The 16150-nt window shown below is 38.8% G+C and overlaps 3 protein-coding genes across 3 annotated transcripts; 2 read left to right on the top strand and 1 right to left on the bottom strand.

The window, feature by feature from the left end:
- The first annotated feature begins 5842 nt into the window (after positions 1 to 5842).
- LOC123869580 (histidine-rich glycoprotein-like) lies at positions 5843 to 6562 on the top strand. Its single transcript, XM_045912569.1, has 2 exons — positions 5843 to 5878; positions 5927 to 6562. The coding sequence occupies exons 1-2, from the start codon at positions 5843 to 5845 to the stop codon at positions 6560 to 6562; spliced, it is 672 nt and encodes a 223-aa protein (XP_045768525.1).
- A 3852-nt stretch (positions 6563 to 10414) lies between these two features.
- Positions 10415 to 12788, top strand: LOC123869734 (filaggrin-2-like). The gene is made up of 4 exons (XM_045912733.1): positions 10415 to 11170; positions 11348 to 11360; positions 11561 to 11684; positions 11771 to 12788. The coding sequence occupies exons 1-4, from the start codon at positions 10440 to 10442 to the stop codon at positions 12655 to 12657; spliced, it is 1755 nt and encodes a 584-aa protein (XP_045768689.1). The 5' UTR covers positions 10415 to 10439; the 3' UTR covers positions 12658 to 12788.
- A 1254-nt stretch (positions 12789 to 14042) lies between these two features.
- LOC123869581 (eukaryotic translation initiation factor 3 subunit K) lies at positions 14043 to 15933 on the bottom strand. Its single transcript, XM_045912570.1, has 3 exons — positions 15516 to 15933; positions 14894 to 15113; positions 14043 to 14257 (listed from the first exon to the last, which is right to left on the bottom strand). The coding sequence occupies exons 1-3, from the start codon at positions 15786 to 15788 to the stop codon at positions 14106 to 14108; spliced, it is 645 nt and encodes a 214-aa protein (XP_045768526.1). The 5' UTR covers positions 15789 to 15933; the 3' UTR covers positions 14043 to 14105.
- Between the last annotated feature and the right edge of the window lie 217 nt (positions 15934 to 16150).

Below are 16150 nucleotides of genomic sequence, written 5' to 3' on the forward strand. Positions count from 1 at the left end.
TCAGTGTTGGATTTCGCCAGCCAGCTCCTGCTGAATTTGTAAAAAACCGGCCAAGTGCGAGTCAGACCCACGCACCGAGGGTTCCGTATTCGGGTATTTTTTCCGACATTTTACTCGAGAAATCAAAAACTGTTATGCATTAAAAAAATATGCATAAAAATAAATAAAAATCTGTTTTAGAATGAACAGGTAAAGCCCTTTCATATGATAACCCACTTGATATATGTAGTTATCTTACTTTGAAAATTGAAAATACTAATATTTGTTCATGAACACATGACAGACGGATAGAAGGACAAATGGACAGACGGACAGACGGAAAGACTGACAGACTGACAGACAACGAAGTGATCCTATAAGAGTTCTTTTTTGCTTTTGAGTTACGGAACCCTAAAAATATTTAGTTTTATTTGCCCCGTATTTTATTTTCATAATTACAGGTTTCTGTATCCTGAAATACGGGGTAACCAGTAAAATACGGGGCCTCTGGCAACCCTATTCGGAAAACACTGTCACATTCAAGTTAATGTCAAATATTTTGTTTTCAATTACAGAAAGCTGCATCAATCATTATTACAATATTTTCTTTGTTGTGATTGGCTGAATTTTAGAGTTTCAGCCAATAAAGAGACTATTTGCCAACTAAACGTCATAACAATATAAATACCAGAAAGTTTAACCAAATAAAACAAACTTAATGAGAACCTAGTGAGAATGCAAACGGCACACAATTTATAATACATATTATGTTAGTCGTATATAATAGATATTATAGTAGTCGTTCACTTTGGTAATAGTCAGATTGTCATCAGTTAAATTGATATTGGTTGATGTATCGTAAATTATTGTTTCGGTGACAAATATTTTTATTATCTATTTATCTTTGAACAGAATGGAATAGAATGAAATGGAATGGAACACAATGATAAATTTTTATTCCTGTAAACTTTTAGGTAAACTTCAAAGTGTTTTTGGATGGTCAGAAAAATTTACCACTGGTTCGGAATGCCGATCCTACGTTTTCTAGGGTTTCGTACCTCAAAATGAAAAACGGAACTCTTATAGGATCACTTTGTTGTCTATCTCTCTGTCTGTCGTGTGTGTCAAGAAAACCTCTAGGGTACTTCCCGTTGACTCAAAACCATGAAATTTGGCAGGTAACCTAACTGCGTAATTTTGGGTAGTTTTTTTAATCGATAAAGAAAGTTTGCGACATTGTTCAATAAAAAATTTGGATTCCAACTCCTCAACCCTGATGTTGCAGGGGACCTGACTACTAAAGCTAATGGGATTTAAAAAGTGCCGATTATTAATTGATATTGAAGGTATCTATACCAAGTAAACACTTTGTCGTTGACCTCAACCCTGATGCTGTAAGAAATTGCATTCCTAAATCCTGGTGATCCCTCGGGATTTGAAAAGGATAATCCGTTTAAATATTCTTACGTGATACAGAAACAAGTTGCATCCCGGGGACGGGCTATTACGGAGAGGCAACTTTTGTTCTGGGAAATGAAAGGATCGGGATTTTTAAAAACCTAAATCCACGCGAGCGAAGCTGCGGGCATTAGCTAGTTGTAAATATATTTAGAAGCTACTATAAGATAATAGATAAGGTACTTATTTCCTTATATTTTTATTGTATGGCAGCGCGCGGTTTTAAATTATAAATTGCACGTCCTGTCCTTTTCTGTAATACATTTTTTTCTCAATATCTACCGCTTTATCTCATAGCAAGAGTCCGTAAGACATAATACAGTGAAAATAAGCAAAATATACAATTTTTGCAGTTTCCACGTCAGTACCTGTCGAATTTTTCTAACAGTGTAAGCAGCAGAGCTGAGTTTACCATCTAGTGTTGATATGTGGGTGTTCCATAGAAGCTTTGCATCTAACATTATACCGAGAAACACGGGGTTCTCCTTTATTTTCAACATATGATTATTTATCAATGAATTTATGTCATTTAAGGTCCTGGTATTGGGCAGTGTGAATTCAACACACTTAGATTTCTTTGCATTTGGAAGTAAATTGTAAGCAATAAATCAGAGAGTGACCTGTGATATGGCATTACATATAGTATACATTGTCAAAAATTATAATATTAAAGCTGTGCGTATTGCGTGAGGAATAGGTTGCAAGAGAGTTGCAACTTGCAGGGTTTGATGCATGCGCTATTGCCAGCAAACATGAGACATATTTTTATCTACAGGCAACGTCTGAGTAGGTAACGCATACGTCTAACGCAAGTTGAAATGTACCAGTGTATTTAGTTAGACCTATCGACAAGTTTGGAGTTGGGTGCAGTCTAAATGTGGCCCGTGTGTTTAGACTGTCAGTTTCTGTCAGTTTCACGTGTCGTCCCCCGCACTTCACCACCCCGCTTGCACAAATCGAGACAGCACGAAATTTTCAAGATTTCTGGGTGTAATTTCTGGTTTTCGTAGTTCCCACATAATTATAACAATATAAAATATATAACGATAATTTTTTTACTACATAATATTCATTAAATTTTCTAGGTCTGTGGTTTTTCCAAATTTCATTAAATTGCTTCGTTGTCTAGAAAAACGAGCACAAAGTTGGGCCTTTTTTTAAAGAAAAATACAAATCTTTGAGCCCCTGTAATTTTAAAACTACATATTTTTAGAAAAATCTAAAACACCACAGACACAGATATTAGTTTCTAGACTATGTCTGCAAAATTTCATGGACTTTGGTTGCTTAATATTCAAATGAAATGGGAACTACGATTGTATGGAGTAAGTGACGGAGAGAGCTCTGTTAAGTACGTACCAAATTTTTTAAGAATTTTACTCATGATAAGCATGACTTAGGATCCGAGACATAAGTACTTACCTAGTCGCTAACTATGGACCTCATAAGAAAGCTTATCAAAATCACTCAGCTGGCGATGGAGAGAGCTATGCTTGGAGTTTCTCTGCGTGATCAAATCCCAAGAGTAATCGACATGGCTCAGTGGGTCGCGAAGCTGAAGTGGCAATGGGCCTACCTAGTTACCTAGTTCAAAAAATCGATAGTCGCTGGGGTCCCAATGTGCTGGAATGGCGCTTTTTTCAACGCTTGTTCAATGCCTGTCAAAGTCGTTTTCAACATGACGTGTTCAACGCATGTTCAATACCTGCCCAAATCTGCCTCAAGGCTGTTCAACCTGTGTTTAATGCCTGTGAATTATGATAGTCGTCAAAGAAAACGTTTTCAGTTCTTGTTTGTGGTAGAGTCATAACCAAAAAGCCTTCTTAATTAGTAAGTGTGTCCTTCCAGCAAATATCACCTGATAATAGATAAGTACCTTTGCTTATAAAAACAGTAACAGAAACCTGTGAAAATTCATAGGTACCCCTATAGGTAAATTCATAGACCTATAGAAAATCTCTAGAATATATTTTTCAGTGTCAGTAGTCAGTACCTGCCACTAACCTAGTTTTTTAAGGAACTATTTTTCTTCCCATCATAAAATAAATATTTGGTAACATTTTGATCTTGATTTCTTACAGTAAAAAAATATGAACGCTATAATTACCCGCCAACCGTTAGAATTATCACATAACCTTGAAAACCGTGCGTCTCTTGAAATCAAACCTTTAGAAAAGCGTCCAGTCTACCGTGACGATCGTGAACTTATTCCGTTGCGTAATCCAAAGAGTCGAATCTCATGTAAACCATTCAAACCTTACCTTTAGGTAGGAGGGTTACCTATAGGTTATGTAACCTAGATCAATCGATAAGATATTGAAGACGCAATAAACAGATTGTAAGGCAGCTTAGGTAATCTCCCAACACCAGCATGATTAGCTTCGCAGTTTTTCACGCCCATCTCTTCGTCCATCAGTTTTTAAAAAGCCCTTGCAGCCTAGATCACTCCTTGTATGACTCTTTGTAAGCGGATACCTACGTACTTACCTATGCCATTCAGCTTGATCGGTTCAGTGTTTGAGCTGTGCGTTGATAGGTAGATCAGTCATCAGCTACTCAGTCAGTCAATCACCTTTTCCTTCTAAGTATATGATGATTCATGTATATTATAGATAGAAGAACAAATATAGGAGAGCTCTCATGTTGCTAGATTTTCGCTGATTTATCTAATCGATAATAGGTACCTAAGTTTATCATTATCATAGTTCGAGCAATTTACATGTAAATTGCATACACTTTCTTGTGGGATGCTGAAAGCAAAGCCGACCGTGATAGAGTTGGTGGTTAGTTTATCTTAGGTACGAATCATCATCGGGACGAATTTATGGACGACACTTACGTTATACATAGCGTGTAAAATAGATACAAGTACCTACTTAGATAGGTGCATATCGATCTTGTTTTTGTGTGAGATGCATGTCCTACCTGCCTTGTCATAATCTCTTCTAAGCTTTATCAAAAAATCTCAACTAAACTCTAAAGCGTGTATAATCGAACTGAATATGCAAACAGAGAGTTATTGTAATTGAAGATACCGGACGTATGGAGCAAGGGCGTGCACTAAACAAGTTTAGTCGTTCGGAAGAATTGTTTAACGCTATCCAAACAGCGGTGCCCCTAACACGAATGGATCCACTAAGCAGATAATTTCAGAATGGTTCGAGATTATAAGCTGTCAATCAATTTGGTACATCTTGAATATGAGCAAAGAGAACATTATTTCAATGAGTGAATGTTACTGCCTCGTTGGTCTAGTGGTTAGCATGTTCGACTGCGGATAACGAGGCCCTAGATTCGATTCCCGGGTCGGGCCAAAAATTTGGGTTTCCTGTTAAGAATTTCTGAGTAGGTATGTACTAAGTAGTGCCCGGAGTTAGGAAGTTGGGGCGATGTATCACCCCCGTGCCTCGGAGAGCTCGTAATGCCGTCGGTCTGATGATCTCTCTATAGTCGTGTCGGATTTCCGACCCATCAGGCTATGAGAGTGAGGAAATAGAGAGTGCACCTGTATTTGCTTGTAATATCTATGGTTATCGGCCGCCGGGAGCGAATTCGGGCGAGAGGACATCATCATTATCATAATTCTCATGAGCTTATAAAAATATAGATACCATACTTACCCAGCTATAGGTAGGTATCTACTATCTACCTATACTTATCTTACTGCAAAAAAATAGATCGAGATAATGACGTGGTGTTAAACCTAGATGGCGGTGCACCCGGTGTTATCCAGCACCAACAGATTCCCGGGCATAGCCAGCGCACAGACTGCTGTACTGAAAACTTTATTTTGTTTCACCTAGGTTTAATATCAGTTAGCGCACGGTGAAAGAAAACACCGTGAGGAAACCTGCATGCCTGAGAGTTCTCTAATAATGTTTTCAAAGGTGTGTCAGTCCGCACTGAGACAAGCGTGGTGGTTTATGGCCTTACCCTTCTCATTTTAAGGGGATACCCGTACTTAGTAGTGGGCCAGAGATAGGTTGATTATGACGGTGATGCAGATTTAGTGTAGTGTATACCTACCTACTTATCATCTACCTATAACTTTAGATATTATACTGTAATGATAGTCGTCGTTGCTTGAAATAAACTTCTTTTTATGGATTTATTTGTGCTTATGTAGCTGACACCCACGACTTCACAAATCATCCTGAGTTTTCACTAAGTACTTACCTACCTAAACAAATTCAATATAATATTCATTAGCAACATCCAGGCGATATTTAATAAAAACAGTGTGCATTATTTGATTGTCCCTGAACCAGTATCCGCTGATAGACAGTTGCTTAATAAAAATGTTTCTCCACCGCCTAAACTATACTAGCATCCAATAATATAAAACAGACAAGCAGCCTGCAGAGGTCAGTTACAACCGGACTTCCGATACAGACCGCCGCCGATCATGAGAGGGTTTATATTGATAGGAGTGCTGTGCGCCGTGGCGCTCAGCAGCGGCGGCGCCGTGGAGGCCGAGGCCGACGACCAGGCCGTCGCGGCCAGCCACCACCACGAGCACGGCGGCGGGCACCACCACCACGGGCACCACCACCACGACCACGGCGACCACGACCACAAGGGCCACAAGGGGCACCACCACCATCACAAGGGCCACGAGGGCCACCACGGCAAGCACCATCACGGCGAGCACCACCACGAGCACCACGGCGGCCACAAGAAGCACTGGGACGAGCACGACGACCACGGCGACCACCACGAGCACGGCCACCACCACAAGGGCGAGAAGCACGGCCACCACGAGCACCACGATAAGGGCGAGCACATCGACGGCTACCACAAAAAGCACCACAAGGATCACTTCCACAAGGACCACCACTTCCATGACGGCCACCACCACGAGGGCAAGCACCACAAGCACGGACACCACCACGGACATCATCACGATGACGAGGGTCACCACAAGAAGGGCCACCACGGCCATCACGGTCATCACGAGGGCCACCACGGCCACCATGGCCACCACGACAAGCACCACCACGATGAAGGTCACCACGATCATCATGGCCATCATGGACACGAAGATCACGATCACCATCATCACGATCACGGCAAGAAGGGCCACCACGACGACCACAAGCACTGGGGTCACCACCACAAACATTAACTTGATCGACTTTAGTTGTTACGATAATTGTTTGTTTGTTATTGTTATTTTTTGTACTTTTTTACCGTTACTACCTAATATAAAACTTAAATCTTATTAGGTAATTAAAGTTGAAACCCTAAAGGGTCAATTAACTATTTAAACCATTTTTACCTACCTCGTACCTACTCTTCTTTCCTCAAATCCGGCACCATTAACTCGGAGTTTCTATAAGATTCTATTTAAGATAAAACCCGGTCAAGTTGAGTCGGACTCGCAGACTTAGGCTTCGGTACCTAAGAAAAACATTTTTTTTAAATTTTTGTTTCAATTTTCATGGCGGCCATTTTGAAATTTTTATTATTTGTTGTTATAGCGGTAAAAGAAAATGAAAATACACGTCCTATGAGAATTTCAACTCTCTACCTATTACGGTTCACGAGATACAGCCCGCTGACAGACAGATGGACTGACGGAAGGACAGCGGAGACTTAGTAATATGGAGTCCCGTTGGCACCCTTCGGGTAGGGACCCTAAAAAGCATTTTTGTTTAGAAAATCTTCCAGTAGGTATCTTTAAAGGTCGTTTTATAAAGATAATTTGTTCCAGAACAGTATAACAAGATAAAGTTGAAAACTAAAACCCGACTGTGATCGTCTTAATAAATGCTGGAATATATTATAGTAAAATTGTTTTTCTGTCTCTTGGTACCGATATTTAAATGTTGTAGTAGAGGTATTTCATGAACTCAGAATTTTCTTCTCTTTCATTTGACATCCCACACTTTTTTTTGATGTACTTAGGTTAGGTAACATCCGTTAGGTCAACTTTTTATTATTATTAAATATAGCCTATGTCACGCACAACAGACGGAAACGTTTAAGTGCGGAAACCAGCCCAGAGAGAAGAAGAAGAAGATAGCCTATGTCACCCGGACCTTTACAACGAATCAATCGACATCTCATTTATCAAAATCGGCCCAGTAGTTTAGGCGCTATGGTGGAACACACAGAATCTGGATACAAACATACATAAAGACATAGGTACATAGACTACTAAAATCATAACCCTTCCTTTAGGCTTTGCCGTAGTTGGGTAAAAAAGAAACAATAAATAATGTCGTCGTCGTTTTCGTCAGTTGACAATCCAAGTTGCGACAGCAACTTGATGCCAGTAAACATTAAGAAACTTTGTTTGGTAAGTTAGAAATTGAGATTAGCTAGGTACACTTTTCTAAAATTTTCAGTCACGTCGTGAAGGACAACGGACTTTAGTTTTTCACAAACTCCACACTATCCACATTATGGAAGTCCCTAAATAAAAAATGAAAAATAAAAAAAGTACCTACTAGATCAACAAGCGTTGAATTCTTTCTTTGCTTTTCGATATTTCTGTAAAATTATTCAAAGCTCGCTTCGTTCGTGCTTAAATTTTTAACCGACTTCAAAAAAAGGGTTATGTATTCGACCCATAGGTATATTGTGTGTAAGTATGTATGTACGAAGTTTGGATGTTCGCGATTATCTACAAGACTAATAAACCGATTTCGATCATTTACTCACTATCGTACCTAATCTACATAGACTTTTAGGAAAGTTTAGTAGAATAAAATACACTTAGGTATCATTCTAATGTAACGAAGTAATACAATTAGGTACCTACGTCACCAACATTATGATATGTAGGTAGGTATCTACACTGATTCTTCCGAGATTTCTAAACCGATTTGAAATTTTTTTGTTTACCTAATAAAGTAAGTATACAAAAACTTTCCTGGATCCAACTAATCCTGATGCTGCAGGATAACTGCCCGCCTAAGTTTATAGTATTATTAAAAATAAAATAAAATGTGTTTCAATTTTCAAAGTAAGATATCTATACCAAGTCATATAAAAGAGCATTACGTATAACTACATTCTTAAACAGATTTTTATTTGTTTTTATGTATGATAGTTTTTGATTTATCGTGCAAAATGTTGGAAAAAATACCCGAGTACGGAACCCTTAGTGCGCGAGTCTGACTCGCACTTGGCCGGTTTTTTAAATAAAATATAGCCTATGCCACTTAGGAATAATGTAGTTTTTTACTGGTGAAAGAAAGAATTTTCTAAATCGGTTCAGAAGTTCCAGAGACTACTTCATATAAACAAACTTACAAACTTTATCTCTTTATAATATTAGTATAGGTATAGATAAATAATAATGATATAGTTTTTGTGAGACAATTTATTCCATTCACTTCCATTCCATCAGCCTGTATGCGTCCACAGCTGGACATGGGCCTTTCCAAGAGCGAGCAAACCAAAACAATCTCATCCACCCGCTCCCCGCCACCTTCTTCAGGTCATCGGTCCAGCGGGCTGGAGGTCGTCCCACACTGCGCTTACCGGCACGCGGTCTTCTCTCCAGAACACGTCTACCGCAACGGCCGTCGGTTCTACGACACACATGGCCTGCCCATTGCCACTTCAGCTTGCTAATCCTTTGGAGCTATGTTCGGTTGCTTTTGTTCTTCTACGAATTTCCTCGTTCCGGATTTTACCCCTGAGAGTGATACCCAACATAGGTCGCTCCATAGCGCGCTGAGCGACTTTGAATTTGTGGACGAGGCCAACTGTCAGTGTCCACATTTCTGCTTTATACCTACGTCATCACAGGTAGGACACACTCATTGAAGACCTTAGTCTTTTAGGTTTTGAGGTATCGAAGAATCCGAGACGAGACAATAAGTATATTAATCTTTATAAACAAAGAGGGGATACACAAAATCGATTTACGAGAAAATATCGCCCATACACTGATAACGCCACAATACGTACTGCGTACCTAAAGTACAAAAAGGCTTTTTTTTGCTTTAAACAAGCAAATACTCAGCGTATTTGCTTGTTTAATAATAATTATGGTTCCAAAAGAATTTTTAGATTAGGTATAGGTACCTACCTATTAAGTTTAATTTATTTGACAGAGTTATGTTCTTTCAAATTATTTAATTCAGAAAGTAATAATACAGATTTTCACAAATATTGTTCTCAGTGACAAAGTTGAGAGTTACAATGAAGGCTGAGCTTTCAGTTGCCACAAGATGCTGTACGAAGTTGTTTTGTAACATTTTACGATTTAAAAAGAGCAACTGTTGAGTTTCTTGCCGGCTCTTCTCAGTAGAACTTCATTCCGAACCGCTGGTATTGTCACAGACGCAGGTAGCATAACTCTTACCTATATAACCTATAGGACAATTCCATAGTGACTAGTTGTCCTACATGAATTAAAAATAAGTAGGTATTACGTAAAGGGTAGGTAGGTACTATTTACCTACCTAAATCTTTATTTATTTACATGTATAAAGCCTTACTTTACACCTAATTAAGATACTCCAAACTTTAGATGCCGATTAATAAATCTTTTTCAATAACTATTTATTTACCTAGTACCTATCACCAACATTTAAAATCGCAACTTATCTCATTTTCTAAAAACGCCTTAACAAGTTAACCTTTAGAGAAAAACCTGTGTTCAATTATTCTATTGTAGGTCCCTACCTCGATTACGACCGTTACTTGTAAAACAAAAAATCTTTTGTGCTCTTAACTTGGTGCGTTAAGTTATTGACCAAACTTATACAGCTAACGTTAACTGGTCATAGAAGTCGTTTTAAGCAGTCAACTTGGAAGATTTTTAAAATAATGAAAATAATTTTTCAACAACATTAGAAGTGCGTTTTAAAACTTCGCAACTAATTCTTTAGGCGTAACGGTCGCAGCGGCGTCCTTGCCCGGTAATTTCACCAGCTGCAATCAGCTACTTTAATGATTGGTATAAATGCCCTCTCGTTCTGTTGTAAAGCCAGTTCAGTCATAGTGTTAAAACCTTAAACGTAGATAGCAAAAACGCGGCCAAAATGAGGACGCTGGTCGCCCTTATCTTGTTGGGATGTGTGTTAGTCGCTTGTTCTGGTCGAGAAATCGGCCAGCAAGGGTCTGACCTGGTAGCTGCGGCCAGCCACCACAAGGGGCATCACCACGAGGAGGGCGGCGGCAAGGAGCATCACCACCATCATCATCACGAGCACGGGGAGAAGGGACACAAGGGGCACAAAGGGCACCACCACCACCACAAGGGCGACCACGGCGACCATCACAAGCACCACCATAAGGGCCACCATCACGAGCACGGCGGCGGACACAAGAAGCACTGGGACGAGCACGACCACCACGGCCATCACCACGAGCACGGTCACCACCACAAGGGAGGCAAACATCACCACAAGAAGCACCACGACAAAGGCGAAGAGACAGAAGGTTATCACAAGAAATACCATAAAGACGAATACCACAAGGATCATCACTTCTACGACGAACACCACAAGGATGGCAAACATCACAAGCACGGTCACCACCACGGTCATCACGAAGATCACGGTGGTCATCACAAGAAGGGGGGCCACCATCATTCCGGCCACCATGAACACCATCACGGCAAGAAAGGACATCACGACAAACATCACTACGATGAGGACCACAAAGGACACAAAGGCCATCACGGACACGAGGAGCATCACCACCATCACCACGACCACGGCAAAAAGGGCGGCCACGAAGACCACAAGCACTGGGGATTCCACCACGGAAAGCACTGAACTTCTTAATTTAGGGATGGCTACCACTTGTTCTTGTACACCTATACTTAGTATTAGCGTCGATATTATATTAGGAATTATTATAATATTATCATGTAAATAAATAAAATAAAATAACTAACGCCATAATTTTTATTCATGAAAGAATATGATAATAAAAATATGATAAGTACCTTCCCTTATGTGTGTACGCTGACAGTTAAACTTTTAAATTGTAAACTTTAAACAATTAAAAGTAACTTCCATTTAAGTTCAAAAAAAAACCCTAGAATACCTAACAAAATCGCTTTGCGGCCACGAGATTTTACGGAACTAATTTATTTACAGTGAATTACGGATGTCGTCACCATAACCGACGGAATCACTCGTCCAGAAATCAGTAGCAATGTGATTGCCAAAGATCTCTCTGTAATCGACAACCGATGAAAGCGGCATTATCTATAAATGCAATCTGTAGGAACGTTCATAACACAACACGCCTGGCTCTCCTTACAGCTATACCTTCTAGTAAGACGAATTATTTAAATTCAAGCATTTTAAAGTCACGATAATTAGAATCGATGTAGTGATTTGTTTATAATCTTTACTTGCAGGCAATATGAAGGAACCATTATTTATTGTGCTGTTGGCATGGGGTCTCATAGCGGTGGTAGCTCGGCATGTTGAAAGTGAACCAAAGAAAGTTGAAGATGTAGCCCTGCCCGCGACTAGCGCAAAAATAGAAGATGTAGCCGCAGCAGCGACTAACGCGAACGTAGAAGATGTAGCCGCGGCTGCGTCGGACGCGAAAGTAGAAACAGGAAAATCCATCGACCAAGCTTCCTCGGGAACCGAAAAAAAAGCAGCATCAAGTAGTCATAAAGAAGAAGGTGGCGGTCACGAACATCACGCAGATCATCACAAGGAAGAGGGTGAAAAGGGCGACAAAGGATACAAATCGCATCATCACCACGATAAAGGGGAAGAAGGCCACCACCAAAAGCACCACCACGAAGGACATCACGACGAGCACGGTGGGCACAAGAAGAAACATCACGACGAACACGACCACCACGGAGAGCATCACGAAGCGGCACACGGACACAAGGGCGGCAAGTTTGGACACAAAAAAGGCCACAAGAAAGGTTCGAAGACGACCGGCTACCACCACAAGTCTCACAAAGATGAGTACCATAAAGAACATAAATTCTACGACGACTTCCACAAGGGCGGTCATCATCACAAGCATGGCGATTTCCACGGCCATCACGATAATAAAGAAGGCCATCACAAAAAGGGCGGCCATCATGAAAAGGGACATCACGAAAAACATCACGGCAAGAAAGGGAAACACGACAAAGGGCATTACGACGAAGACCACAAAGGACACAAAGGCCACCACGGACACGAAGAGCACCACGCCCACCACCACGACCACGGCAAGAAGGCAGGACACACTGGAGGCAAAGAGTTCGGTTACAGCCATGGAAAGAAAGCGTAAGGGACACGAGTTCCTACTAGTGAAAACTGTGCTTTATATTTTTATATACTTCTCAGTTATATTGAGCCATGTTGATTATTGTTAAATAAAAGTTAATTTAAACAAAAACTAATTATCATACTATATTATTATTTGCAAGGGTTATTTATTCCTTGTCAAATTAGCCCTTGACTGTGATACCTGGATGCAGAAGATGGAAGTAGGTTAACTTGAAAGCGGTATGGCAGTGTGGCCTCATACTGGAATGCTAATCTCTTGAGGCTGGGCTACACAGTTTCAAATTATAAGTAGTACCTAAGTCCTGTAACACAACTGCAGTAGTCTAATCAAAGACGTAAAATTCGTGTTACTGATATTGTGTCGAACGGATTCTGAAGAACTGCTTCACAGATTTACATTTTGCAGTATTCTTTACCTATCTAGGAATTATTCTAGTATCAATAATTCGATGTAGGTAAGAATTGAGTAACAAGGTCTCAATCTCGATCGGAGGAAGTAGGAGGCCCTGAATAAATAATACTCGTAGCTATTTGGAAAACAGACCTAACTTTTTTTCACACTTACTAGATAAATGTATTTTTAGTATTAAAGGCGACAAGAAATTATTGTTATTTCACAGACAATAAGATCCATTGATTGGCTGGTCCATTTAAATGTAGTTGGTAATTTGTATATCTATATTCTATACAATCTGTTTGTTGAAATCAAATAGCTAAGTATTTAATATTCTAATTATATTACAATAACTTGTTCCAATTTGAAAAAAAAAAGATCCTTTTTATCAGTTTCGTTTTAGCTGTTTTGTTATTGAAATAATTGATATTGCAACAGTTATTGTAGTCTGACCTACTAAATGCATTTTATAATATCTATGTAATAGTTTTTTTGGCAATCACATAATTTTGTTTTAAGTTGCTTCAGCAATGTTGTCATGAGTTGTGACAGTAATAATTATGAGAAGGGAAATGAACCTCAGTACAGTTACTCAAGCACTATAGCCATGATTGCTAGAGAAATTCAGGTCTCATTTGCATTGATCCAAATATTAATCTAAGTTACCTCATACCTCTGTTCCATCATCCATCCAATTGAGTCGAAACATTGTACAGTTGTTGGTGACACTTGCATTACCATCAACGTACGTACCTAGCGTGACGCGCAAGTCGTCTTGCAACTTTGTTGAGCTGTGAGCAGTAGCTAATACATTATAAAAGGTAATTTTGCTCAGATTTTATTTTCTCAAAAATAGATGCCATACTTTCTTTGATCAATAATCTCCAAAAATTATGCATAACCTCACTGACCCCACTCAAAATAAATCCTAGTGTCAATTACTGTTATAATTTAAAGATAAAGATAATATTGTAAAAAAAAGATACCAACTTTTTACTTTCCTTTTATTTTCCTTTATCTTTTATATCACTGTAAAAAATAGTTTAAAAAATACTTTACAAAATCGCCATTAGAGGTGCTAAATGTTCAAACTCAATCTTCTCGGTGATGTTTTTAGTCTTGATGTTTTCGTCCTGGGAGGCAATAAAGATAAGGGTGCCTTCATCCTTCCATCCATACTTTTTCACCCAGTGTTTTAAAGTTACATCTGAAATTAAATATTATATATATTAGACTTAAAATAAATATAGTCCATACAGAATGAGAACTCACTCACCACTTTAACTGTATGTGTCAACTGTCATGTCATGTCAAAAGTATGGTTCACCTTTAAAATAAGGGCTAACATAGTACTTTTAACATAACAGTCGACCCATAAAGTTAAAATGAGTTGCTTCAGTTTACAGATGGTATTGAAATTTATATATTAAAATATTGAAATTATTTTATTTTTTACTATATTGAATTTTAACTATGTATTATTGACACCGTGGGTTCTTCTCTGTACACAAATCTCTATACATAACCAAATTGTGGCTATTTCTGTTCTAGGTACACAATTTGTAAAACAAAATGAACAGGTCTAAATCCTAGCTATATCCTTTTCCGCAGGGAGTATTATGAAAGGGATAGCAATAATATATAAAAACCTAGCATTACAATTATTTAATTTAGAGATTGTGTACAATAGAATCAGCCACATTGATAACTCAATTTTGTGCCATCCTTTTCCACAAGAAGCATTATGAAAGAGATAGCAATAGATTTAGACCTCTCATTTTAGTTTATTTTAGAGATTTTAAGACTTAAGTATACAGAAACATCAAAATATAGTACTTATTACCATCGATTCCTCCCAGAAGATTAGCCAGATTATTTTTTTCAATAGTCTGGAAGGTGATGCCCACGACGTGGCAGACAAACTTGCGGATGGAGTCATGGAAATTGTTGATACGATTGCACAGTTCTGGCATTTGGTGTACTCTGTTCCAGAATTGAGCAAAATCACATTGCTCTAGTATATCAGCCAAATATTTAATTTGTGAAATGGTTTCATTTTCCACCTACAATTTAAGAAAAATTATGTGACCACACAACATACATCAAATACACATATTATATGTATATTGTATATTAAAGACAGTCTGAAAGTTATAATTAGCTAATGATGCCCACAATTGCATAAGTGTGGAATGTGGATGTATAAGATTTCAGATACAAAATTTCAAATTTATAATATTATATGTTATATGAATGTAAGTTTTCAAAATCCTGTTAGAACTCTTGGATTTTCCGGGATAAAAAGTAGCCTATATGTTAATCCAGGGTATAACCTATTTTCATTCACACACACACACACACACACACACACACACACACACACACACACACACACATACAAAGTTTCGGCTTCATAATAATATTAGCGTGATTGGGATGGTAAGAAATATAAGATAGGTACTCACTACAGACTCGAGAAGTAAACACTTGCACAATGTAAAGTCGGTATGTGGAAAATTTGTAAGTGCCTTCAGTAGTATTTGACATGTTATATCAGCGTTAAACTTCTCAGGATTAAACTGATAAAGCTTTAAGACAGCCAAATTTGCTTCCAAATCATAGGTGTTCTCCCTCGATTGCATTTCCACGTACCGTTCTAGGGTTTGAAGATTAGCTGGGTTATATCTCTCGATGCTTTTCAATATGGTTGCTACAGTTTGTCGCATTGTTTCCGCCATGTTAAATGGTCAAATCGCTAAAATAATTCTTAACTATTTTGAAAAACCTCTATCCTCTTGATTTTTTACTCAAAAAAACTAAAACGAAATCTTCGTAAACGCGTGGTAGGTGTAGGTGTTTTCGTGACATGCACAGACCACGAATGTGACATGTGACATTGACAGTTGTAGGCTGTAGCAAAGAGTAAATAGACACTAGGTACGTTCCACAGATATAGTATGTACGTTCTAAGTTGTAGCGATTACATACTCTTTGGTGGTAGGCACAGATTGACCATGGTTGATAGTGACAGCCCTGGATGAATGATTACGGTTCAGAACACAGAGTAATGGTTCAGAAGGCTCAGAAGCTAAGAAAAATA

The sequence above is a fragment of the Maniola jurtina genome, chromosome 11, assembly GCF_905333055.1.
Source record: "Maniola jurtina chromosome 11, ilManJurt1.1, whole genome shotgun sequence".
NCBI lineage: Eukaryota > Metazoa > Arthropoda > Insecta > Lepidoptera > Nymphalidae > Maniola > Maniola jurtina.